Source organism: Pan paniscus, chromosome 16 (assembly GCF_029289425.2).
Source record: "Pan paniscus chromosome 16, NHGRI_mPanPan1-v2.0_pri, whole genome shotgun sequence".
NCBI classification, from domain to species: domain Eukaryota; kingdom Metazoa; phylum Chordata; class Mammalia; order Primates; family Hominidae; genus Pan; species Pan paniscus.
The window spans coordinates 39,478,409-39,504,732 of NC_073265.2; the positions used below are offsets into that span (position 1 = coordinate 39,478,409).

The 26,324-nt window shown below is 46.2% G+C and overlaps 1 protein-coding gene across 2 annotated transcripts; it reads right to left on the minus strand.

The window, feature by feature from the left end:
* Positions 1 to 1,678: 1,678 nt before the first annotated feature.
* Positions 1,679 to 25,783, minus strand: HDC (histidine decarboxylase). 2 transcript variants are annotated; one of them, XM_003831505.5, is made up of 12 exons: positions 25,326 to 25,783; positions 22,950 to 23,122; positions 18,112 to 18,225; positions 17,133 to 17,255; positions 14,255 to 14,389; positions 13,855 to 13,998; positions 13,323 to 13,389; positions 12,336 to 12,498; positions 12,154 to 12,244; positions 7,972 to 8,070; positions 2,887 to 2,988; positions 1,680 to 2,749 (listed from the first exon to the last, which is right to left on the minus strand). In XM_003831505.5, exons 1-12 carry the CDS (start codon positions 25,354 to 25,356, stop codon positions 2,003 to 2,005), a joined length of 1,989 nt encoding a protein of 662 aa, XP_003831553.3. In that variant the 5' UTR covers positions 25,357 to 25,783; the 3' UTR covers positions 1,680 to 2,002. The 2 variants fall into 2 exon arrangements, with proteins under 2 accessions (XP_054954972.2, XP_003831553.3); XM_055098997.2 differs by lacking the exons at positions 17,133 to 17,255; positions 18,112 to 18,225 and having other exon boundaries at positions 1,679 to 2,749; positions 25,326 to 25,477.
* Positions 25,784 to 26,324: the final 541 nt, after the last annotated feature.

Here is a 26,324-nt window from a genome sequence, read left to right on the forward strand (position 1 = left end):
GAACCAAGCATCAGTATTTTTTTCAGGACCTCCAAGTGATTCCAGTATGCAGCAAAGCTCAGGGATCACTAGTAGAGAACAAGCGGCTAGTTTTCAGCTTTTGGCCAGGTGCAGTGGCTCACACCTATAATCACAGCATTTTGGGAAGCCAAGACAGGAGGCACTCTTGAGCACAGGAGTTCACAATCAGCCTAGGCAACATAGGGAGACCCTGTCTCTACAAAAAAATTTTAAAAATTAGCCAGGCCAGTCATGGTGGCTCACGCCTGTAATCCCAACACTTTGGGAGGCCAAGGCAGGAGGATCACCTGAGCCCAGGAGTTCCAGACCAGCCTGGGCAACACAGGGAGACCCTGTCTCTATAAAAAGTTAGAAAAATTAGCCAGGCATAGTGGTGTGCACCCGTAGTCCCAGCTACTCGGGGGACTGAGGTGGAAAGACAGCTTGAGCCTCAGAGGCTGAGGCTGCAGTGAGCTGTGTTCACACCACTGCACTCACAGAATGAGACCCCATCTCAAAAATAAATAGCTACTTGGGAGGCTGAAGCAGGAGGATTGCTCAAGCCCAGGAAGTCGAGGCTGCAGTAAGCCATGATTGTGCCTCTGCACTCCAGCCTGGGAAAGAGAGAAAGCACTAGTCTCAAAAAAAAAAAAAAAAAAAAAAAAAAAAAAGCTTTAAACTCTTAACAAAGATTCTTTTCTCGACCAAACTCTAGCTAAGCTCCTCTGAGCCCCCTTCTCGACTAGGCCTCAACCTTTGCCTATAAAGACTTGAACAAACACTAACACAGTTTCTCACAGCTCAAGGCCACATCCCTAAGATGATCCTAGCTCACCTTAAAGTGCCTGCTTAAGACAACTCAAAGCTGCCGAAAGAATTAACTGTTTGTTCCAGCGAACCCCTGAACACAGGGCCCTGACTCCCAGTCTCTGTGGGAGGGTAAGAGTCTTACTTCAAAAAGCACCAGTTAGCAAACCCAGAGGGGTTTCACATCAACCACTTTCCGCTTTTTGTAATTTTCCACATTCCTGACTCTTCTAAGTCTAGGCTGGCCTTCTCCCTATTCTCCCATTCACCCTGTGAAATGCCTAGTCACCTTTGCACAAATCCAAGTTGAGTTCAGTTCACATGGGACCCTTTTCCCTATTGTGATAGTATATTACTGTTTAACATCTATCCTTAAAGTTCTAACTAATGTCCAGCTTTGTTTGTCTTTAATACTCTTTACATAACCCATTTCAGAGTCACAACCTATCAAAGTACCATCTGAAATGGAAATAAAATTATGTGTTTGGCCTCTGAACTAATTATGGGCAAACCACTTGTGAGCATAGCTTTTATTTGACTACCGGGTCTAGGAAAAAAAGGGGAAAATGCACAAGTTCCAAACCTAGAAAGGAAACATTTAAATGTACTGGAGGACCAGAGCAGCCTGCTGGGCTGTGAGCTCCTGTTCAGGTCCAACCTTGAGCAGTACTGCATGGTGGAAACAGCCTGGGCTTCACTGGAAGCCAGGAGACCTGGGTTTGCCTGTTTAAAGCTGTGTGACCTAAACGTTGGTTTCCTCATTTATGAACCATGAGCCACAGTGCCTGACTCATAATTGATGCTTCAAAAAAAGTACATATGTTTAAGCTCCCAGACTGGTTAATCAATGTTTCAGCAGCCAATTAAGTGACACAGGGTATGTTTTGTTTCAGGGACAAGCATAATTTATTTCTGTGTTATATATCATGTCACAAGCTGAACCACAGAAGCTGCCTGTCTACCCTCGGCCCTTTCTCACTGACCAGCCTGCTGAAGCCATCTGGATCATGCTGGCTTAAACTCTTCGTTTGTATCCTATTGTGGGTCATGAACCCCTATGAGAATTTGATTAAAATTATGAACTCACCCCAAGAAAAATGCATGTACACATAAGCACACAAAGTTAGCATACAATTGTGAGGGGTTCACAGAGTCCCTGAAGTATATCCTCAGACTCTGGCTGAAGGCCCTGGGTCTAAACCATGGCCTGCAGAGGGCAACAGGGCAGCTGGAGTCCACATTGAGAGCTGCATTCAGGAAAGCTGGGGACGCTGTAGAATTTGATGAGTTTTTTGAAGGCACTTTTCTTCAGCATCATCATCTCTTCTGGAAACCTGGAAAAGATTCTGACCCTGGAGGAGCCCCCATTCTTCACAGAGGCCTCTGTGGGCAGTGGCTTCTGAGCACTCACTGGCACACTGTTGCAACTGAGGGAGCGCACCGTCTTCTTCTTAGTCTGCACAGACAAGTAACTGGACAGGAAGGAGGACAGCTTGTGCTTGGTGGCATCTGGGGCCTCTTCTGAAAAGCAGTCATCAACTGGGTCCAGCAGGGTTTCAAGATGGAGGCCGTTTTCCCTTTTCATGGGACCGGCTCCCACACGCTGAGGCTGCTTGATGATCTTCCTGGCCTGGACTGGATCATCTCCTGCCCCACTGACAGACTGAAGGGACGTTCCACAGGCCCAGGCTCTGGCGCCCCTGATTTGGGAGATGAGGTTCCCAACCCGAGGGCTGGGTTGGGAAGTACAGTGCTGACTCAGGATGAGAGTGGCAGCATCTCGAATGAGATTCCAGTCTCTCAGGATGTCATCCCTAGTGGTAAACTGGGATGTCACAGTGAAACGGATGATTAACTTGTCCTGGATAGTGGCCGGGATGAGGAAGAGACGGCCAGCTTTAGCTATTTCCTTTAACACATTTTCTGTGAGACAATTAGGACCCTGTTTGAAAAAATAAAGGAAGTGAAGTCTCCATCGCACCCCCTGTCAGCATCCCCAGAGCCCAGCATTTGTGTTTCCGAGAGGCTCTGGAGCACCACAAGACATCATTCACAGAGGGGCCTGGAAGATGGTATTACCTTTAGACGAAAAACCACCAGGCCAAGGTGCCTCTTGGCAGGAATTTCAAAGGAAGGGTCGTTTCTGACCAGAGATTCAAAATATTTAGCCATTTCAGTACCCTGGAATTGCAAGTATAAAAAGAACTGAGATTAATCATCAGACAAGAGACTATGCATAAACTTTCAGACTGCTAAATGGTTTTAAACCAGGGCCATCTTCCCGTCACAGCCGTTGTAAGCGGCTTCTGCCTCATTGTCATCTCCATTTGATTTTGCTCATATTCCAAGCTGGAAAATTTCCAATGGCGCCCTGTTTCCTGTCACATCGGATCCACCTCGAGAACTCATCTCAGGGCCCTCTTTCAACTCAGCCCCAGAACCCAGAAGGCATGTGCTTTGCAGTCCAGGCAACCCGGCCTCAACTCCTGATTTCACAGCTCCTTGACTGGCCAAGTGGGCAAGTGAGGGCCAAAACCCAGTCCATGCTCTGCGTTCCCAGCCAGGTGCCTCATGCGAGCTGCGTGTGCCTAAAGGAAGAGATGCCTGTTTGTAGTGCACATCAAGTTGCCATATGGGCTAGTGGCGGCCCTGCCCCATCCTAAGCCTACATGCTTCACTTGCCTCTCAAACCTCTTCTCACCCTGTACCCCAAATGCCGTTTTCATCCCGTTTCTGACATTCCATAGAGAACATATTTTCACATCCTGTCTCCACCCATCATGGAAAGGTTTTGGACCTGGTTAATGGATACAGAGTTTCTGCTCGGGATGATGAAAAAATTCTGGAAATAATGGTGATGGTCACACCACATTGTGAGTATTCTTAATGCCACTGAATTGTACACCTAAAAATGAGTAAAATGGTACATTCTATGGTATGAATATTTTGTTACAATTTTAAAATGTTAAAGGCTTTGCATTATATTAATCTTCCACTGAAGTTCATACCATCTTTTTAAATGTCCTGGGGTTTTTTGCTTTTTGTTTTTAACCCAGGATTACTAACTAAACAAGGACAGGACTTGCCTTTTCTTTTCTTTTTAAAAATTTCTCCAAGCATCCAGAAGATCTCAATAAAATATTTGCTAAGTAATTCTATCAGTTAGTTCTCATACTTACTGCTCTATTTCAAGAGAGGGCAAGGGAGTTAGCTGAACCCCCTTTTTTTTTTTTTTTGAGAGATAGGGTCTTGCTTTGTCACACAGGCTAGAGTACAGAGGCATGTTCCACAATCAAAGCTCACTGCAGCCTTGAACTCCTGAGCTCAAGTAATCCTCCCACCTTCACCTCCTGAGTAGCTAGGACTACAGACATGCACCACCATGCCCAGCTACATTTTTTAATTTTTTTGTAAAGACAGTGGTCTCACTAGGTTGTTCACCCTGGTATCAAACTCCTGGGCTTAAGCGATCCTCCTTCCTAGGCCTCCCAAAGTACTGGGATTACTGGCATGAGCCACCATGTCTGGCCCTGAGCCTGTCTTTTGACCATAATGAAATGAGTTTCTCCAAATCTTTCTCACAGCCCCTTTCTCCCCTGCGTGGTCAGTTTCAAACAGCACAGGAGTTTTGACCTGCTCCATTTCTAACCTGGGCCCCTTCACCCCTCCTTAGGCAACCTGGTTATCCCTTGCTCCTGGGAGGTCACCATATTGATGCCGAACTTAGTGCGGACACTCAATTGGCATAGCACACCATAGCCCAGAACTCCCACCTGGGCTATGGTGGGAGCAATTGAGCTTCCCACCTCAGCCTCCCAAGTAGCTGGGACTACAGACACGTGCCCCTGTGCCCAGCTCAATCTTTCCATTTTTTAGAAGGAACCAAGGGAAAGTGACTTTCCCAAGGTACAAGTGACAGTAGGTAGATCTCCTCCCACTGTGCTTTTATCCCTCCTACAACACATGCTGTTTGCAACAACAGAAGCAGAGGTCAGGGGAGAGGAGAATACAGAGCACAGGCAGCACTGCCACCTCCAAAGCCCCACTTTACAGGTCATGAAAGCAGAGCTGCTGCCAGTGCCCTGCACCACTCTAGGTCAAGGGCAGGCACAGCGCAGCCATGGCCAAATATAGCCCCCACCTGTGTTTGTAAAGTTTTTTGGAACACAGCATTCCCATTTGTTTACATATTGTCTACGGTAGCTTTTGTAGTACAGAGGTAATTACAATAGAGTATGGCCCACAAAGCCAAAAATATTTAGTATCTGGCTTTTTATAGGAAATGTTTACCAATCCCTATTGTAGGTGATAGGAGATGAGGATGATGATGATGATGATAGTGATGATGATGACAATTTATAATTAGATGAAGAAGGAGATGATGAAGAAGGGGAAGAAGAGAAGAGGAAGAGGTACTCATTGAGTACTTAACTGAGTAGTAGGTAGACCCTGTGCTAAGGGCTGCATATATATTATCTCATTTAATTTGAGAGAGGTAGTATCCTTTTCTCATTTTTATAAATTAGGAAGGCATGGCCAGGGGTGGTGGCTCATGCCTGTAATCCTAGCACTTTGGGAGGCCAAGGTAGGCAGATTGCTTGAGCCCAGGAGCTTGAGAACAACCTGGGCAACATGACAAAACCCCATCTCTACAAAAAATACAAAAAGTAGACAGGCATGATGGTATGCGCCTGTAGTCCCAGCTACTCAGGAGGCTGAGGTGGGAGGATCACCTGGGCCTGGGGAGGTCAAGGCTGCAGTGAGCTCTGATGGCACTACCGCACTTCAGCCTGAGCAACAGAGACCTCATCTCAAAAATAAATAACAATAAATAAATAAATAAGGCAGACAAATATAGAAAGGTTAAGTAATTTGTCTAAGGTCATCAAACAGTAAAGGGTAGAACTAAAAATCCATTCTTTAAAGCACTTCTCTGTAACACAGAAATATGAAATTTAATTTTATATAACTTTCCAAGAGCTCAGTGTAGTAGAAAGCAGCCCAGAACTATGAAGAAAGGATTTGGAATTGGGAGGCTTCAGGGAAAGTCCCGGGCCTTCTTCCCTCAAGCAGGGCAATTACTCCCTCTGAGCCTTGCCAGGTTAGAGTGACCACCCCAGGCACTGTGCTAAGGATCTAATGAAGAACTAGAGTTTATTTTTGTATTGAAGGCATTACGCAAGTGTCAATAATGATCATCACAGTCAAGTTGAAGAGATAAAATCAAATCATATCAAACAACTTTATTTTAATTCCATTTCTTCTATTGTGGGACATTGGAAGAACTTTGAGCACAGTTTTGTAAAGGTGTTTGAGTAGGTGATCACAGGAATGCTAATGAAGCAGAAACCAGAACAGATGGAATAGGCAGAAAAGCTTCTAGTGGAAGCAGAATTTAATCCATTCACAACATTTGGAGAGGAGAGGGTAGTTCAGTTGAAGGACACGGGTGAAGGTGCAGAGATGGACTGAGCATGAGGTCTGGATGGGTCGATGAAATGCCCAAGCTAAGGTAGGAGCTAATCGTCAAGTCCTTGAAAGCCAGGCCCAGGAGTGTGGGCCTCATATGGTAGGCAATGGGGTTGCTAATAGGAATTCAGGGGTTTGACTTGCAAACAGAAGTGCTAAGGGAGGTTAGTCAGGATCTGCACATTGAATATCCAGTCCCAAACTGTAAGCAAAAAAATGTTCCTAATTACTTGTAACCTCCACCAACCATTCCCCACCCACAACCCTCCAGTCTTGAGTCTGCATTTCTAGAAACAGCACAAAGTGCCTAAAGTTCCTCAATATTGTTGGTGGCAGCTGCTCATTGGTAAACAACCAGTGGTGATTACAAAGGTAAAATTACCAACATTAAAACCAGTCATAGGAAACTGGAGAACATTATGTTAAGCAAAATAAGCCAGGCACAGAAGGACAAATTTCACATGTTCTCACTCAAACGTGGGAGTTAAAAAGTAAGCAAACTGAGCTCGTGGAGACGCACAGTAGAATGATGGTTGGCAGAGGCTGGGAAGGGTAGCAGGGAATGGGGGATAAAGAGGTGATAGTTAACGGGCGCAAAAATACAATCAAATAGATCTAATGTTAGGCGGCACAATAAGGCAACTATAGTTAACTATAATTTGCTGTACATTTCAAACTAACTTAAAGAATGGAACTAGAATGTTTCTAACACAAAGAAATGATAAATGGTTGAGTGGTGGATACCCAGTTACCCTAATTTGATCATTGCACATTGTATGCCTGTATCAAAACCTCACACATACCCCATAAATATATATGTAATTATTACGTAAGCATAATAATTATTTTTTTTAATGTTAAAAAAAATCATAGTTACCGCTTCCACCACTTCGTTTTGGTTTGTGTTTGTTTAACCAAGAAGGAATTCCCTAGAGGAAAGGTGGAAGGACAAAAACACACATAGGCAGAAAGGACAGTGTCTTCAGCTTCCCCCACTGCTTTTATCAACGGCTTTGTCTTGCATGTGGACTCTTGTAGAAGTGGGAGAACAACGCCAGTGGCCAGAGTTCTTAGTTAAGTCCCGCCTCTTCCATGAAGAACATGGGAGAGAGGCTGCACCTGTCTCATTTACCTCTGTGTCCCTTTCTTAGCACAATACCTTGTAATTGTTGAATTGAATAGAAATAAATTAAGCAAAATAGGCCTTCAATAAATGCCTGTTGATGCAGGGAGGTTTGTTCCAGACTTGGTAGGTCTACCTGTCCAAGCCAGGAGAGCTTTATTTCAGGCATAATCATAATAGTGCTAAAATATTCAGCCAGCTGTGACCATTGAGGTAATTCCAAAGCAGATAGGATCCTACCCTGGCCACACACACTTCCCCTTGATTTACTTTCTCTTTCTCTCCTGCAAACCAGACTCTGGGGCCAACCCTCCCCAGTGCTCAGTGACAGCAAGGGAAACGGTGAGACACTCAGCAGAGGACAGGCATCAGGCAGCCCTCAGGGCATGTTGTGCTCAGCGCTCCTCTGGTTAACAAAGAGAATCAAGTCCCAGGAGCCGAGGAACAGGCCCAGACACCTGAACCACACACCGCAAGTCTCCTAGGCAGATCTGCAAAGCAGAAACCAGCCTTCCTCGCCATGAGAAAACAGAGGAACACAGGCTCAGCCCCCACAGCAGCATGCTACATACATGTCTGACATGTGCTTGAAGATTCTTCACCCCGAAGGACCGAATCACGAACCAGAGTTTAATAGAGCGAAACCGTCGGCTCAGGGGGATCTGCCAGTGCTAGAAACAAAGGAACACAGTGCCCAAGGTTAGAGACAAGGGTGCCCCATTCCCTCGGGCATTTCTGGGCATTATCTGTTGCCTGCCCAGCCCTCCCGGGATGGACGATGTCACCATGACTCTGGGAGTTGTTGCTAAGGAGTAAGCCAAGCTCCCCAAGGGTTGCCCCATCGTGTGACCAAATCACTGATGAAGGTGGCCAATAGTGACTTGTCTGAGAGCCAGACAAGTGGAAGTCAAGTCCATTACCCTGAACCAATGAGAAGGGCACTTTGCTTTAAAGTGCTGCTTTAAACATTTCATCCCGGCCCAGAAATTCAACATAAGGGAAATACATTTTTACTCTAAATGAATCTATATTCCTTGAATAGCAGAAAATAAAGTTCTATTTTTATTCCTCCCAAAATGTAAAGTAAAGTAGTTAGAGTGCAGACACTAGAGCCCTGCAGACCTAGGTTTCGCCTCCAGCTGTGCCACTTACTAGCTGTGTGACCTTGGGTAGTGCCACCTCACTGGCTCATCAGTCCGGGACATAAAGAACCAATTGCACCTCCCGGGCAAGTGGTGTGAGGACAAAGAACGCCAAGAGCCTCAGAAGAAGTTGTCAGTAGGTGTTGGCTATTTAGATTATTTTAAAATGTGAGCTACAAATCACAGTAGCATTTCTGTCTAGAGCCAAGATGACCCCTATTTAACCTTACACTGCCTTGTTCATTTTCCTATGAGATTCCTGTGATCTGAGAGCCATCACTCCAGCTGTCAGATTTCAAATGAGCACCCAAATTTCTGCCGCTGTTAGATGAAAATTGACCCTTTGCTCCTGGTGGCCAAATTCAACAGAGCTTAAAGTTCAAGGTTGCAGTCACCACACATCTGAAAATTTCCAAATCAATTTCAGACTGATTTCTCAGATCTGAAAATAGAGCAGAGGATTTGGAAAACATTTGCAGTTATTCTAATGAGTCACGTGGTTTCCTAATGACATCTCCCTCAAACGTCAGAAAGTTTCTACCACAATTTCTGTTGACTAAAAATAAATGTTTGTCCCACTGCGTATTTATCTGCCCATACACAAGATTATCAAATCCTCACAAATGTCCTCACCTTCACCCTTCACCCCAGTTTCCTAAGCCAGGCACAGTTGGGATGTTACCCCTTTGTTGATGGACAATGTTTCCCCAGCAGAAAACTACTAAGCCTTTGATTTCCAAGCAAAACTCTGTTGTGCTGGGGAGAAGCTTGGGGGCTTTTGTGCCAGCAGAAGGCATCAAAACCTGAAAATGGAACAAAATTGCTGTAACAAGGAAAGTGTCAACTCCACCTCTTGTCCAATGGACACTCCAAGAGAATAATGAACGGATGATAGGGATCATCTCTCAAAAGGTTCTGGTTTCCAGATAGTTATAGCCAATTTATTTCATATATAGAGAGAGCTACTTTATTTTACCAGCAAATAAACCAGGATAGGCAGAGGTGATTTTATTTTGATTTCTTCACAATCTTCCTTATTCCCAGTTGCTCCTTTTCTTGTCACTATTCCAAAACTGATCCATGCTGACTCAGCAGAGTGGTTCTAGCCAACATTTTCTGTTGGATCAAAAAATCTGGACGTATAAAGCCTGACAGGGCTCTTCTTTACCTTGAGGCATCTCCAGCCTCCTCTGTGTCCTTGTAAGGTCCTTGCAGGGCTCCCTTGCCAAGGCTAAAGTAACGCTCCCTCCACTGGTGCTCTCTGTCCAGTGAGATGCAGAAAACAGGGAGCTTCTCCGCTGTCAGAGAATCTAGCCCTGATTTTAGGTGATTCCAGGACCCCAGGGGTTAAGCACCTAAGTCTTCTCTCCTGGGATGCTGCCCTGTTTCTGGCTCATCTCAGAGCAGGACTGAGCTTCTGTTCAAAGCTGCAGCCACCTGGGTGGGAAAGACATTGGGCCCAGGTGAGAGTAGCTCTGAGGACCCTCAGAATCATGAAAAAGATAGCAACTTCACTTTTCTAGGAGTTTCTTCATGGACTTGAAAATCAAATCCATAGGATTAAAGGTGGGGGAAGGGTAAGTGTAAGGCAGTGCCTTCTGGGTGGAGAGGTAAAAATAATAAGGTTCCCCAGAGCAGGGCTGGGAAGAGTTTACTCTAACATTTTTATGAGTTATCTGGAAGACAGAGAGCACTGTAAAATCTCCAAACTCCTAGGAATGAACCCCGGGAAGATCCTGAGGCACTGTGGTAAATGAATTTAAACGGTAACATGAAATTCAAAAGGGCAAAGGTGAATATAATGCTCCTCAGTTATGATGACCCAAATACACTCATAGGAGAATGGGCATCAATTCACACTCAGGAAGCAAACCTACAGTTATCCCTAAAGATATCTGACCCTTGGGCTGTTCTGGAATTTTTTTAATTTTTCATTAAAAATCTCTGAAAACCTACCAGAAAGAGCAGTGGAGATAAAGAACCATTATTTTTCTTTCTTTCTTTACCTCTAGAGGGTCTGCTGTCACCACCAGTAAGCCGTGAGGCTTACCGCTGCAATTCTAATCCAAAAGCTTCAAAAATCTAAAGAGGGTGTGGACTGGTCCAAGGGAGAATAGCCAGTATAATCAAGTGATGACGAAGCTATTATTTTAAGACTAAAAGGGCAAGACACTTCAGTTGTCCAAGAAGATAAGATAAAACCATCTCTTCACAAGGAAGGACACTTACAGGGGTCAGACACTGCTCTCAGCGCTTCAGTGTATTAATTTGTATAATCCTCACAGCAAGCCTAAGAAGCCAGAACTGTGGTCATCAGCCTCATTTGACACAAGAGGAAATCTGAACACAGAGTTTAAGTCACTTGCCCGAGGTCACACAAGTTAGTAAACAGAAAGCCAGGACTCCAACACATGCCATCTGGCTTTAGCACCTACATGCCTAACCACTGTCATAACAAATCTCTGCAGCTTCAAAGAAGAGCTTTCAGAAATACTATGCCTACCATATATTGAGCACTTGCCACACGGCTATTTTGCTAGGCGATCCACACGTGTTCCCATTTAAGCTTCACAATACCCTATGAATCAATGCCACTATTCTCATTTTACAGATAAGGAAAGCAAGGCTCAGAGAGGTCCAGTTAGTCTCCCAAAGGGCCACTGCTGGAATGGAATTCCAAACCAAGCTTGCCCCCACTCTGCTCTGCTGCCTCCGTTGGCCAGGTTATGTGTAATACATTCGTTTACATCCCTGTCTCCCCTACAAGTAAAGGAAGGGCTCATCCTCAAACTGTGGAGTCAATTTGTTAAGAACTCGTTTCCCTCAGGCAAAATACTGGCTGAGGATGTGGAATCAAGAGAGTTGAGGTTTGCTGGGCGCGGTGGCTCACGCCTGTAGTCCCAGATACTTGGAAAGCTGAGGCAGGAGAATCGCTTGAACCTGGAAGGCGGAGGTTGCAGTGAGCCAAGATGGCGCCACTGCTCTCCAGCCTGGTTGACAGAGCGAGACTCCGTCTCAAAAAAAAAAAAAAAAGAAAGAAAGAAAGAAAACAAAAGAAAAGAGAGAGAGTGAGTTAGAGAGTTGAGGCGCAGTCAGTTGGGAAAGTCAGGAATGCTTGGAGGCTTCCAGAACCTCACACAAGTCCTGCAGCCCATCACTACCACAGAGCTGCCCCACAGCGCCTCTGTCAGGGACAAAAAAACAAAAGCGATTTCAGCAAGAAAGCTCTTTCCCCACCAGGGAAATTCTCCACCCTGCCCTGCTGCTGGGTAAGAAACAAAAAAGATGACCCGAGATGGAGGCAGAAGGAACTGGTCCACCTGTGGTAGGAAGAGCATTTCTGGGAATTAAAAAATGCCACAAATATTCAGGAAATGTGCACACTGCCTCAAAGGCTGGTCTCATTTTCTAGGGTTTTTAACCATTTTCTGGGTTTCATTCTATATACTTAGGCACAATTAGAAACCAAGGTATGCATTGGCAGTATTATGAGATGAGCTCATAGTGTGCTGCCTTCTGAAGGGAGCCACCGTACAGATTTTGGGGGGTCAGACGCCTACAGTTCCCACTGGCCACCCGAGACCACTAGGCTGCCCATCCCTGGCCACTCACCATGAAGTCGGTGGCCACGCCTGAGTTGGCATGCCTGAGGTAGATGGGATTCACACTGAAGGTCTGCTGCAGCTTGTACTTGTCCTTGACCCTGTGGGTTTCCAAATGGGCATTAGTGGCTGAGGTCTCTCCAGAGGAGGCAAGGCGTTCCTGCGTGCTCGGAGCTGGGCTGCTACACTCACCAGAACCCAGTACAGTCAAAATGCACCATCATCCACTTGGAAGGATTAAAGGTGAAGGAGTCGGCATACTCAATCCCCTTCAGAAACCCCCGGAACTCGGGGCACAGGAAGGCAGTGCCTGCATAAGCAGCATCGATGTGGAGCCACAGCCCCTCACGGGCACCTGAGGAGGCAAACATCACCTGGCCGGAGGGGAGGTATGAAGTGGGGAAAGATGTCTCGCACCTGGCCAAGCTGAGTGGTGGGCTGCAAGGATGATGTGCTTTGGCTAAATGAGAAATGGAGGGTGTGGAGATGGGAGCAGGTGGAGTCAGTCTGAAGAAGTGGGGCTGAAGGAGGCATCATTACCTCCTAACGGGAAAGTCTACAAAGCCTCACCCTTGCCTTTTTCTTCCACTGGGTAAAGGGCCAGCACCCTCTTGGCCTCAGCCTAGAACATCCTGGCACAGAAATCAATTTCCCACCAGCACAGAGAGCAATGTCAGTGCACCGAATACAAAAGTTAGAGGGAAGGTATCTCTCTTTCCTAGTGGTTTCTTGCTTGGGGATTAAACAGTCCCATCTGGGTTTCCTCTCTGCCTTTAATCTCTCCCATGATTTCCCCTACCCTACCCTTTTCCTTTTCTGAAGGTAGAATAGAAAGCATTTCTATTCTAGCCTAATTCACACTGTATTTTGGGTATAGCCTGCATTAAGTAAAGTTCAACATACAAGTAAGAGGATGAGAAAACTGAAGGCTCTCCTACTGTCGCCTCCTAGGACAGAAGGCAAGGTAGGCCACCTCTAACTCTTGTCACACCACTGGGAAAGGCAATGTCCAGGGATCCCTGGAAGAGACCCTCATGACCTTTGGTGGTTCTTCCCATGTCTCTGCATTGACCAAAGAGGAACAAGAATAATCCCATAGAGCTGGTTTCAGGTCCTTGCTTTAGGAGACATTTAAAAATGTATTCCTTGTCTTCCTAGCCAGAGAGGGAAGATACTTACAGATGGGGCCCAGCTCTGACAGGCAGTCAAATGCACAGACCCCAGTGGTCCCTAGTGTTGCACAGACCTAGGGGAAAATTAAGGCAAGTTAACACAGGAGGGTGGGCTCGTGTGACACATTTGGCCTGAGAAAGATTTCACCACAGACGTGATCTACTCCCATCCATCCCACCAGAACAGTGTATATTTCAGACTGTGTTTTACCATGGCTCGTAAGAAACACATTTTATATAACAATCTAGTACATGTATACGTGTGTATTTGAAAAAAAAAAGTTTCATAAAACAATACATACTCTGGCTATATGTGTGCACTCTAATATTTTATACTATATTTCTTTTTAATGCTGGTTATGACCCACAAAATTTATTCCATAACACACCTATGGATAGCACCTCATGATGTGTAAAATACTGTATGGGAGGACCTTTCTGCTTTTGTGTGCAGCATGTTACTTACCTGAATTCTGCCAAAATTCCTTCCTCACATCCAAGTTCTATCATTCTAAGCTTAGGCATATATCCTGACTTACAAAGACGGGCACCAAGCCCCGCTGCTTGTCTTCCTCGATGGCCTTCTGAAGAGCTTCCCCTCGGAGTGAGAAGTTGTCATCCACAGGCAGAAATTTCATCTTCACAAGGGAAATCAAACCAGCCTTTTCCACAGAGGAGTGAGCCTAGAAGGGCCACAGAAACCTGTCAGCAAAGAGTCATCCTGGAATGATCACCCCCCAGAAACTGCTGAAGCCTAAGACTCGGGAACCAAATATGATCATTGGAAGCTTGTCTTCCCTACAGTTGCTGGAGACAAGCTCCCATGTCTGAGCTGCTCAGAACCCCAGCATACTCACGTCTAGAAAAAAATTGCTCAAGGACCAAGATTCCAGAAGCCAAGCACCAACCCGAAGGGCTGTCCTGCGTCGGGCAACTCACCTGGTCAGAGGCATAGGCCACGAGTCGGGCATTTAGGCAGGACTCATCAGCATCGGGCTCAGATGTTTTCATTTCCAGGATTTTGTTCTTCCTTGCTGCCAGCAGGGCAATCAAAGTGGATTCACTGACCGTGCTCTGCAGGGGAAAAGGATGATCATGGCAGCCTTTCTGTATTCTCTTGCCAAATTTCCCCAGGTTTTCTAGTTTTTTTTTTCTCTCTCTCTCTCTCTCTGTGTGTGTGTATGTGTTTGTGTGTGTGTGTGTCATAGCTATTCACAGAAGGAAATACACAGCTCCTCCTGCCCAAGGTGCCCATGTCCCTCCCCAACTTTCATTCCTATTCTGCCTTCTAAAATAAGCTTGCACCTAATACCAGCCTCTCTATTACAGAGGCCACAGAAACCAAAAAGAGAATGTTCTGTCCCTCCTGGATGTGTTTGCTCCCCATGTAAAACATATTTAAAAGAAGAACTCTCAGCTTATTACACAAATGGATATGGAGTTTGATTCCCCAGGAAGAGAGGATCCTGGCCTGTGTGAGAGGCTGGTGACTTGGGCCCATTTAGTTGTCAATAGCTCTTGTGACCTTGGGCTAACATTTCCCCTCCAGAAGACTCTTTTCTGTCTATGAAATGGAGAGCATCCCTTTAACTGCTTCCCAGGATGGGAGTATAGATTATCCAAACAAGGGTTGGGTAGGATTTTGCTCTGGCCATGATTGTGGAAATCTTCGGGGCCACCTCAGAAACTTCACAGGAGTCTTTATGGTTCCTTATCATTCATTCACCCAGTCTTTGATGTCTTTGCTTCTTGAAATCTTCAAGTGACCTACAGCTGATAGAATCCTGCTAAAAATGCCTAGCAGACACTGTCATGGAGAGTGGTGTGGACCAGATCCCACAGATATTAAGTGCCTGGGAGTTACTCCATAAAAAGAAAGCTATTTATGTAAAGAAGTATGTAGCATAATAATAATAATCAGCTGGGTGCAGTGGCTCGCACCTGTAATCCCAGCACTTTGGGAGGATCCCTTGAGTCCAGGAGTTTGAGACCAGCCTGGACAACATAGTGAGACCCTGTCTCTACAAAAAAAACAAAAAACAAAAAGCCAGGTGTAGTGGTGCACACCTGTAGTCCCAGCTACGTGGGAGGCTGAGGTTGGAGGATTGCTTGGGCCCAGGAGGTGGAGGCTGCAGTGAGCCATGATGGCTCCACTGCACTCCAGCCTGGGAGACAGAACCAGGCCCTGTTTTTAAAAATAATAATAATGGTAACAACACCTTCCATCTGTATTGCAATTCATAGTTTACAAAACACTTTCTGGCATTCTACTTGCTCCTCACAACACCTCTTTGAGATAATTATGATTCTTGTCATACTAAGATGAGGAGAGTGATGCTCAGAGAGGTGATGGGACTAACTCAAGTTCACATGGCTGACGATACAGGAGAAAGCATGGTTTGGATTTAGACAGGCATCAGTTTGAATCCTTGTTCTTCCGCTTATCAGCTGTGTAAGCTAGGGCAAATTATTTAATCTCTCTGAACTTCAGTGCTCTTATCTCAAAACATTGGGGAATGGTACTATTCACCTGCAGGGTTCCTGAGATAATCAGATGAAAAGCAAGATCATGTACCGCAGACATTTAGCATGTTCTCCCAAATATGATATCTGAAGTTGTAACTATTTGCTGACAATCCAAAATGTCCACAACATGCAGCAATTTGTCTTTCTTCCGAGGTTCAGATTTTAATCTTGCTGCAAGGCTGCAGTGAGAGAGGGAGTCACTTAGCTAGCAAGAGGACCCAGTGAACTTCCTGGTTCTCATCTCAGAGCAACATGGCAATTTTTTTATTTTTTGAGACAAGGTCTTACACTGTCGCCCAGGCTGGAGGGCAGTGGCACAATCATAGCCCACTGCAGCCTCAATCTTCTGGGCTCAAGCAATCCTCCTACCTCAGCATCCCAAGTAGCTGGGTCTACAGGCACATGCCACCACACCCAGCTAATTTTGTTTGTTTGGAGAGATCAGGTTTCACCATGTTGCCCAGGCTGGTTTGAACTCCTGGGCTCAAGTGATCCATCTGTCTCAGCCTCTCAATGTGCTCAGATTACAGGGGTGAGTCACCATGTCCAGCCACGATTTTTATTTAAAAAAAGAATTCATTGAATCCTTGCATATACTCTTTGAGGGAAATAGTATTATTATCTCTGTCTCATAGATTATAAAACCAGGAAACATACATTAAAGTAGAATTCAAGAATCTGAGGAATCTCAAAGGTCTTAGAACCAAGCCCTCATGAACGTCAAGGATTTATAGATGCAAAAGCACCTAACAATGTGTGTGGTCCATGGGAGGCACCCAGAAAGCTCCACTCCATGGCGCTACTCTTGAAAAAAAGAAATATTTGAAGAACCATAATTTGACAAGTATCCAGAAGATAGGGTCAGAGGTTACCGTTAATCAGTTTATGCTGTTAATTGCTCTCACTGCAAGGGATCTCCTGAACCTAGCAGGGAGAGAAAGAGAAGTCCTCTCCATGCCTTCTCCTTTCCCCTTTCACCGTGAGATACAACATGGGACACCAAAAAGGAATTGTCAGATTATAGACTAAGAAACCTGAATCAAGTCATACTGGAAATGTGATCATGTGTTGGCTCTTTAATTTCTTTCAAAGGAAGTAGCAGTACATGTGAATGAAGCAGAAGCAGAGGTGGGAGTAGAGGTGGAAGCTGTGATGATGGTGCTGTTGGTGATGACGGTGTGGGTAATGTGGGGGAAACTCCATGGAGAACGGGAGAATTGCCAGGTTAGGGTTTGGCTTGTCTTTCACTACTTAGCCCCCATGCTAGGTGAAGCTTTGCCAAGGGAGGTACCTGCAGGACGCCTCCGCCCTGGCTGCTGGGGTGGTGGTGCAAGAAGTGCTCTGGAAGTCCCAGCATTTTTGCCAACCAGTCCATGACGTTCATCTCCAGCTCTGTACACGCAGGGCTGGATGCCTGAGAAAGGAAAAGGAACTTCAAACTGCACAGCCCCAGGGCACTGAGGTGCCCCCACGAGCTCCAGAAACATGTCTGCCCCTGATGGTGTCAATGGGAACATTTCTGGAGAAGGGGTCATGTTAGGCCATGTGCCTCTCTCCTGGTCCACTCTCTGTCAACCAAAAGAGAAAATAATGTGGGGTTTTGGATTCATGCTGCCCTCAATGAGGCGAATTCTCCAAGGCTCTATGGAGAAACAGCCCTAGAAATGGTTGGCTTGGATTTGGTTCTCCAAGTCGCTAAAATACATAGCTGAGAAGTCCTCAAATGCCCAGGGGGAAGTTTTCCTAGAAAAGATATGAATACCCCCGCCCACCCACCCACACACCCATAGGAGTTCAGGCTTAAAATAAAAAGATGTTCTGGAAGGCTTTTGGCACCATTTAAAGCTGAGTGGTGCTTAAGGGGTTATTAAGGGAAGTCTTAGGACATATCTCCAGCTACTCAAATACAAGAGCACAGAGGAAGTGGTGACTCAATAGGCATGAAATTGCTTAGGTAAGGTCACAAACTGTGGCAATAACCAGATCTGTATCCAAGTCTTATCTGTGTCTCTATGAGCTGTATGATCTGGGGGAGATAAGTTGCTTAAGCCTCGATTTCTTCACCTACAAAATGGGATCAATACTCGTGATTCCATAGGGTTAAAAGATGTGATGAGAAAATTAAAATAAAGCATAAGCTTAAAGAATATAGCCCTCATTAATATTTATTGTGGAGCCATATTCAGAAACCAAGACAAAATATGTCTGCCCTAGGATACCACTCCCTGCTACGTTCCCCATTGCGAGTAGTTACAGCCGTTGCTACTCACCCAGGTGAATCCCAAGCAGTTGATGGCATCAGCCAGCATGTCTCCTAGCAGGGAGGGCCAAGAGGTGAGGGCTGGGTAGTAGGCGTGCATATGGGGGCTCTGCCAATGTACCACCTGGAGGCAGAGCATGCACAGAATTGGCACCAGGAGGCATTTCCAGCAGGCTTTCTTTCTCCAGAGACCATCTCTGGCAAGGTGAAGTGTCACTCTAGAGATGGGCTGACACTTTTAAGCAGAAATAAGTGACATAACTCCATGAAAATCAGACTTGTTCACTGGTGTTCTTGTCACTAATGTGGCCCATGTCCTATGCTAGATCATCAGTGGAGCCTTTTCATATATGCAAAATCCAGAAGGAAATATGCAAAAGGAAAATCACTACAGTAACCCAGTTGTGGGATTCTGGGTGGTATTCACATTAGTCCCCAGTACTTACCCCTCATGCCGCCCCTGCCCAGCAATAAAAGGAAGGGCAGGCCGGGCGCGGTGGCTCATGCCTATAATATAATCCCAGCACTTTGGGAGGCCGAGGCAGGTGGATCACGAGATCAAGAGATTGAGACCATCCTGGCTAACATGGTGAAACCCCGTCTCTACTAAAAATACCAAAAAAATTAGCCAGGTGGGGTGGCAGAAGCCTGTAGTCCCAGCTACTCAGGAGGCTGAGGCAGGAGAATGGTGTGAACCCAGGAGGCTGAGCTTGCAGTGAGCCAAGATCGCTCCACTGCACTCCAGCCTGGGCGACAGAGCGAGACTCCGTCTCAAAAAAAAAAGGAAGGGCAGACTATGAGCTCCAGAAAAGCAGACTACTTGTTTCATCCAGTTTCTTGCAAAAGGCACCTTTTGTTTTTGTTTTATGGAGCACTGAGCTCCCTGAGCATGCAACTCAGAGGGTCTGGGTGAATGGATTCAAAGCTGTCCTTAAGCATCACATTGGGAATGTAGTGAGGAAAGGAGACGGTAGAGAGGAGAGCCCAGACCAAGCGTATGGGAGGCCAACCTCCAGGCTAAGCCCTGAGCCCACAATCAAAACCGGATGTAAGGAGGAGCTGAGTGGGCAGGAAGGGCCCCCCATCAGAACTCGGAAGCAGCCCTGATGGTTCATCGGCCTCATGGATTATCTCATCTCTCCTCATCTCACTGCTCTGCAAGCATGCCCTGTTCCTTTCTGCATTTATGTCTTTGAGCAATGCTGTGTCCCCTGATAGAAAGGCACTCTCTATAAAGACATGACCTTCCAAAACCTGCCAGTTCTTAGAAAGCTACTAAATATTCATTTCCTCCTCGAACTCTCCCCCAGCTCCCACAGCTCCCTTCGATCCCTTCCCTGAGCGATGGAACTCTAGAATTCTAGATGTTTCACTCTACTGAGGACTCATTTGATAACCTCTTAGGGCATCATCCTGTTCTTTACTGTCCACACATACTTAGAGTCCTTCAAGAGCAAGGACCTTGTCCTGGACAGTGTGTATAGTATAAGGAGCCTAAGAATTAAGTCCAAGGACACAAGTTCCCATCCCACCTCAGTCCCTAACCAGCTGTGTGACCGTGTAGATTTACCATGAAGCTAATGAACTTAAGCTCCAACATACCATTTGTGTGGGTCTCTTTTGAGATTCATTCTTTTTTTTTTTTTTTTTTGAGACAGATTCTCGCACTGTCACCAGGGCTGGAGTGCAGCAGCGCCATCTTGGCTCAGTGCAACCCCTGGCTCCCAGGTTCAAGAGATTCTCCTGCCTCAGCCTCCCAAGTAGCTGGGATTACAGGTGCCCACCACCATGCCTGGCTAATTTTTTGTATTTTTAATAGAGACAGTGTTTCACTATGTTGGCCAGGCTAGTCTCGAACTCCTGACCTCATGATCCACCCGCCTCAGCCTCCCAAAGTGCTGGGATTACAGGCATGCACCACTGTGTCCGGCCTCCTTCTTTTTTGTTTTTCAAAAGGAGGTCTCAAAAAGTGTTTACAGTACAGACCCCATATGACCAGGAGCCTCTCCTGCACCTCCCTCAACCTCAGTTTCTCATCGTAAAATAAATCCTGTCTCCTAGGGTTGTTGTGTGGGTGGAGGCGTGGGCAAGAAATGTGTGAAATGTTAAGCTCTAACATTAACGGTAAACTAATCATGTGGGTGACAGACACATCACATATCCTGACTTGACTCAGAGAATCAAACCTCTTCCTCCGATTTTCACCATGCAAGAGTCATGATCGGTAATAACCACATCTCCTGCTCTCCAAGCCTTCTCTTACTTACTTCTCACAGGTCCCTATGGGGTAGGACCTACACATTATCTCTGTTTTGCAGGCGAGAACTGGGGCTGACAGAGAGAGGCCACATCCCTGTGGTCACACATACCCCATAGGGACAGGTGACCGCAATGAGGCAGAAGCCCAGACACCCGAGCAGGGTGGTGTCCTGACTTTTCCCATGGGGATGCTCTCTCTCTCTCATGAAAAGTAAATGAGGATTGTCTAACCAGGGTTGGAATTAAAGGGGAAAGAGAGTTTTTCTTCTCTTATTTTCTAGATGGTGGCAGGAAGAGAAAAACTAATTCAGTTTTCAATGAGGCACTGAGCAAAATGAGTAAGCAAAGGGCCAACTGCTTTCAGGCCAGCTCTCGGAGGCTGGTGTGGCCTGAGAGATGAGTTGAGAGATTTGACCGTCATTATCACTGTCCTTAGTGACAGTATTTTGGAAACCCCAGAGAAGGGCTTCTACCTCCTAGCTCTATCAAGAGACAATAGTCTGTTCTTGTAAGATAAATAAGATAAAATAGCCAGAAGAGCCCTTATCAAAAACAAACAGACCTCTTTCCAGAAATGAGCCTCACCAACCATACCCACAGCAACTGCTGGAATTCCTTTTGATCAAATGAATCAGCTCATTTCCACCTCTTCTGACAGTTGCTTTCAGTCTCACTCCCAGATTACAGTTAGCCCCTCAGCAGATTACATTTTACAGAATAAAATCCAGGAGATAATCTTATCAGGATCTAGCCTCCTTAAAGCCTTACTGATATTGACATTTTCAAAAAATGCTTGTGAAATAGGCTGAATGGTCAAAGAGATGAGTGGCTTTCTATGAAATTGCCCTCATGGCCAGGCACAGTGGCTTAGGCCTCTCATCCCAACACTTTGGAAGGCCGAGGCAGGAGGATCACTTGAGCCCAGGAGTTGGAGACCAGCTTGGGCAACATAGCAAGACCTTGTCTCTATTGCTTCAAAAAAAAAAAAAAAAAAAAAGTCAAAATTGCCATCACTTTCTGAGTTTGAATATTTTCCCACCCCTGCCTCTAGGCATATTTTTGTCACTTTTTTTTTTTTTTTGAGATGGAATTTCGCTCTTGTTGCCCAGGCTGGAGTGCAACAGCGCTATCTCAGCTCACCGCAACCTCCGCCTCCCGGGTTCAAGCGATTCTCCTACCTCAGCCTCCCAAGTAGCTGGGATTACAGGCATGTGCCACCATGCCCAGCTAATTTTGTATTTTTAGTAGAGAGGGGGTTTCTCCATGTTGGTCAGGCTGGTCTTGAACTCCCGACCTCAGGTGATCCACCTGCCTCGGCCTCCCAAAGTGCTGGGATTACAGGTGTGAGCCCCCACGCTTGGCCTTTTTGTCACATTGAAGTCAAAAGTTCTTTGGGAATGATGAAGGCAAACCTCAAGTTGGCCTCAGGAAGAGCCTCTAAACATGTGTGGTTCAGAACACAAATGCCTCAAGCAGGGAGAGGGAAGACACAGCTTGTGTGGGGGTGTGGAGCCAGACAGGCAATGCTAGGGGCCCAGGCTTAGCCAGGCACATTCAGGCACCCACCAGTAGAGGTGACAGAGGGTAGGAGAAACGGCACAGCCTGTGAAGTAAGACTGGTCTAGGGTAAAATCCTGGATCTACCAGGTACTAATTCTGTGACTTTGGGCAAGACAGTTAACTTCTCTGAGCATCAGCAGTTTCCTCATCTGTAAAACAGGGCCACTGGGAAGATTAAATTAGATAGCATGTCATGTGGCCAGCACAGAGCTGGCACATGGCAGGGAGCCCCGCCACAGGAAGGGAGTCGATGCCACTTTAGCATGAGCACCATGGCAGAGCTCCTCACCGCCAGTGGTCAGGGGTGTCCACCACCCATCAAGGCAGGCTCCAGCTCAAGCCCATGCATCAGCCAGCTTCCATCAGCTTCCTGGCCCCACCAGCACTATCCCAGGCTGCACCCTCCGTCATGGAAAGTATCAATGATTCAGGGAAAGTCCCTTCTTGCTCTTGAAAAGCAGCTCAATCACCAGACCTCAGAGGGGACAGGAGGGGTTGCCAGGGCCCACTCAGTTTCCTGGGCCAACGCAACCTGGTCACCAGCGTGTCCTTGCCAGGATGTGTTCCCCACTTCCTTCCTTCTCTTTGGTGTGGTCTCAGACACTGTATAGAAGAGTCTCTGGCTCCGTCGTCAGGGCCAGGCACTACCTCCAGCTTCCTCTCCCCTGTCTTACTATCCACAGTTGTCCTTTCCCCTCAGACAAAATGTTCACTTCTCCACCCATCCCATTAGACTTCCACACTTCTGCCAGGCTGTGCTCTGGAATGCAGGTGTTCTGGCCAGCCCTGCCCTGGCGTCAGAAACCTCATGCCATGGCACAACTGGGCAAAAAAAAAAGAAAAAGAAACCTAATACCAGTCAAAGTCCTGCCCTCCACATGCCTAGCAGATGGGCTGGGGTGTTGGTGGCCAAGTGGCTGAAGGATGCATTCTCATCCCAAGCTGACCCAAAGCAGGTCTTCTCCAGGCCACCACCCACCCTTCTGTGCCCTGAAATCCAGAACTGCCCTTGTGGTCACTGTGTCTCACCCCAGGCATGATGATTCGTTCAATGTCCCCAAAGATGCTGTCCCAGCTGTCGGGGTCCTCAGGAGCACTCTCAGGCAGCTGGGCTCGCAGGTAGCCAGGCTGCACGTCTGGTGTCACACGTCTCTCCCGCAGAGTGCTCAGGTACTGGCAGATGTAATCCACCATCTCTCTCCCTAGAAGTGACATAGAGAAATCAGGCTGAAATCCCCTGACTGGGCCTGACCGATTTGTGCCCATCCCTCTCAGGTCCAGGCCAAGAGACTTGGTAAAGAAGGAGACGGATTTGGCCGGGCACAGTGGCTCATGCCTGTAATCCCAGCACTTTGGGAGGCTGAGGCAGGCGGATCACGAGGTCAGGAGATCAAGATCATCCTGACTAACATGGTCAAACCCCTCTCTACTAAAAATACAAAAAATTAGCCGGGCGTGGTGGCAGGTGCATGTAATCCCAGCTACTTGGGAGGCTGAGGCAGGAGAATCGCTTGAACCTGGGAGACGGAGGTTGCAGTGAGCCGAGATCGCGCCACTGCACTCCAGCCTGGACTCAAAAAAAAGAGAGAGACGGATTCATGGGCCGAGGGTAGGATCTGATCCCCTGCACGACCTTATCTTCAGAATTTAAAAAAAGAGTGAGGGAGTGAATGAATGATGGAGGGAGTTTCTAAGTGAGCAAATGAACAAAAAGGAAAATCTCCAAAGCACAAAACTCTTGCGCCAAAGTGAAACGTTTCATTTTCTTTCCCCTTCCTTTATCCACTTCAATTTTGATTGTCTCTCCTACCTTTCTTTCCTTCTCAGAAACAGAACATCTATTAACTATTTTATAGGTTCAATAGAAACTCTATAGCTCTTTGTATCCAAAAATTGTTACACACACACCCACCAGTTATATCTGTTAGCACAGATAGAAAGATTCCATGCCCAGTTCCGACAAAGGACAAAAAAATCTATTTTTTCACCATCCCCATTGAATCAGTTATTATTCATCTTTTTTGGACTCATATGAGGACTTAATTCAAGAATCTGATTAAAACTGTAGGCTTACATATACACAGAACTTTGTGTATAATTTCTGAGGCTCACAGAATCCCTAAAGCACAACCATGGATCCAGACCAAGCCCCCTGCCCTGGCCTGGGAAATGTGGCACCAAATCTTAATGACTTTCTCTCCCTCCTGCTGCCTCCATCAACACCTCAGTGCTTAGGATATTTTTTAGATGCTAAAAAAAATGTATCAAGTGAATGAACATATGAGTAAGGAAGGAAAAAAAAGTCAAGTCGAACACTCTGAAACTATTGCAAATTATTTATTCTTTCAGGTTGCAGTCTTCAGTGCCTCTGTTGCTGTGTGTGCGTGCGTGTGTGTGTGTGTGTGTGTGTGTGTGTACATATCTCTTTGTCTGTCTCAACATCCATTCCTTAGTACTCCCTGGGCTGCTTTTACCTAGGAGAGGGGACTCAGTTTCTCCCCTCTGCATCAGCTTATGCAAAGTTCTTAAGAACAGAACCAACCCCAGACAAAACTTATGAGACAAAGGTAGATTTCCACACCATTCTATCTTCCTTCTGCTCCCCTTCAACCCTCTCACATCCTGGTTCTTCTCCAGCAGGGCCCCACCAGAGATCTGAGAGCTCTAGACCTAACCCTCCACTGATCCAGGAACAGTGCTAAATGTATTTGTGTTCCACTCAGAAGATAAATATCCACAGGAACTTGCTCTCAGCTGACAGTGCCTTAGGAAAGCAATGGAATAAGCTAATGCACACTAATTAGTGAGTAGGAGGATATAAAACATTATAGAAATAGACATTCAAGATTCTTTTTTAAGCAACTACCTACTTTCCTGCTAAGGGAGATCCATGCCTGAAAACTGGATAACCACTTGGTTTTGCCTGATACAGAGTAGGCACCTGCTAAATATTTATGAAATGAATGACTAAATGAAAGAACGCTACTGATAGATTCACACATGAAGGAATGAATGTTAAGAAAGACAGGATTTGCAGTGATTACAGAATATTGAGAAAATTTTTTTCTATTTCAGAATATGAACAATCCCCTTTTCCCATCTAGTGGCTCAGGGATCCAAATCCTCAATTTTGTGGGAAAGTGGGGAGGAAAAGCAAGGCACGGTAGTGTGGACATATGTGAGAGTGGGTATATGAGAGGGAGAATGAAAGAGTGGTTGAGAAAAGTTTTACACTCTGATCCCACATTCCTTTCGCAGAAAAAAAAAATGTTGCTGGTGCCAACTCTCAGAAGGCAATTCTAATGCTCCCATCAAATGTCACCCCAGAATCTAAGGGCCACCCACCAGCAGCCGTTCCTGCAGGAGTAGCAGCAGGGAAGAGGGCCAGGGATGCCCGTTGCTCACCTCTCTCTCTGTACTCCTCAGGCTCCATCATCTCCCTTGGGCTCTGGCTCCTTCTCACAGATGGACACGCAGGAGGTGGAAGGCGTGAAAGGCGTGGAGCAGCCCGGCTTCCCTCTTGCCAGTCCTGCGCACTCCCTGGCAGCCAGTGTGGGCCCTTTATTTAAAGGGTTCTTTCTTTGACCTTAGCTCCGCCCTTCAAAGTCCCTTCCTCCAGGTTTAATTAATTCCACCCTTTCTTTCCCCAGTCCTTGTAGAAAACAGCGACCACAACTTTGACTGGTCAAGAGAGCCAGGATAAAAGGCGCTTCTAAATTAAGCAGTGCACTTAGCAACCCAAGCCTGCAGGCAGCCTCCAGGTGGATGCCGTAAAAGAGCCCTCAGTTCTTTCTGCCCCTGGATTCAGACAATAGAGCTCCAACCTCAGACAAGCTCCCAGCTCAGTAGACCAGAATAAGGCCAAGGGTATGCAGAAAAAGTAGCACAAATTATTAGTATTATTCCTGCCCCTGTTTCCTTATCAGCAGTAGGGAGGGAGGAACAGGCACTAATAGTGATGCCCCCTGTGCCCAGGAACAGGCAGAAGTTATCACTGACCACAATGGATATTTCTATTACAACATACTACCTGTTGTTGTAAAGAATGAGAAAACACAGTTATAAGCCAAAAAGAATAGAAATTAAAACATCACCCCAAATTAATCACTTTTAGCACTTAAAGAAGTAGAAGGGGGGCGTGTAAAGGGACCTGCAGCAACCCCTGTAGGGAGGGGAAACACTATCCTTGGGGTTTGATTTCTGAGTAAAAAGTAATCCAACGTTTTCACGTTGCCAAATGCAATAGTCTTTCTTGTTTATTTGTTTCCAGTCGTCCTTCTTGTTCTCTTGGTGGCATTTTATTTGTTACTACTTCATCCTTGCAGCTCACAGTTTCTCTGGGCTTTCCTCCTACATCTCTGGCTGTTTGTTTCCTCCAATGCTGGCACACCTCAGGGCATTGCC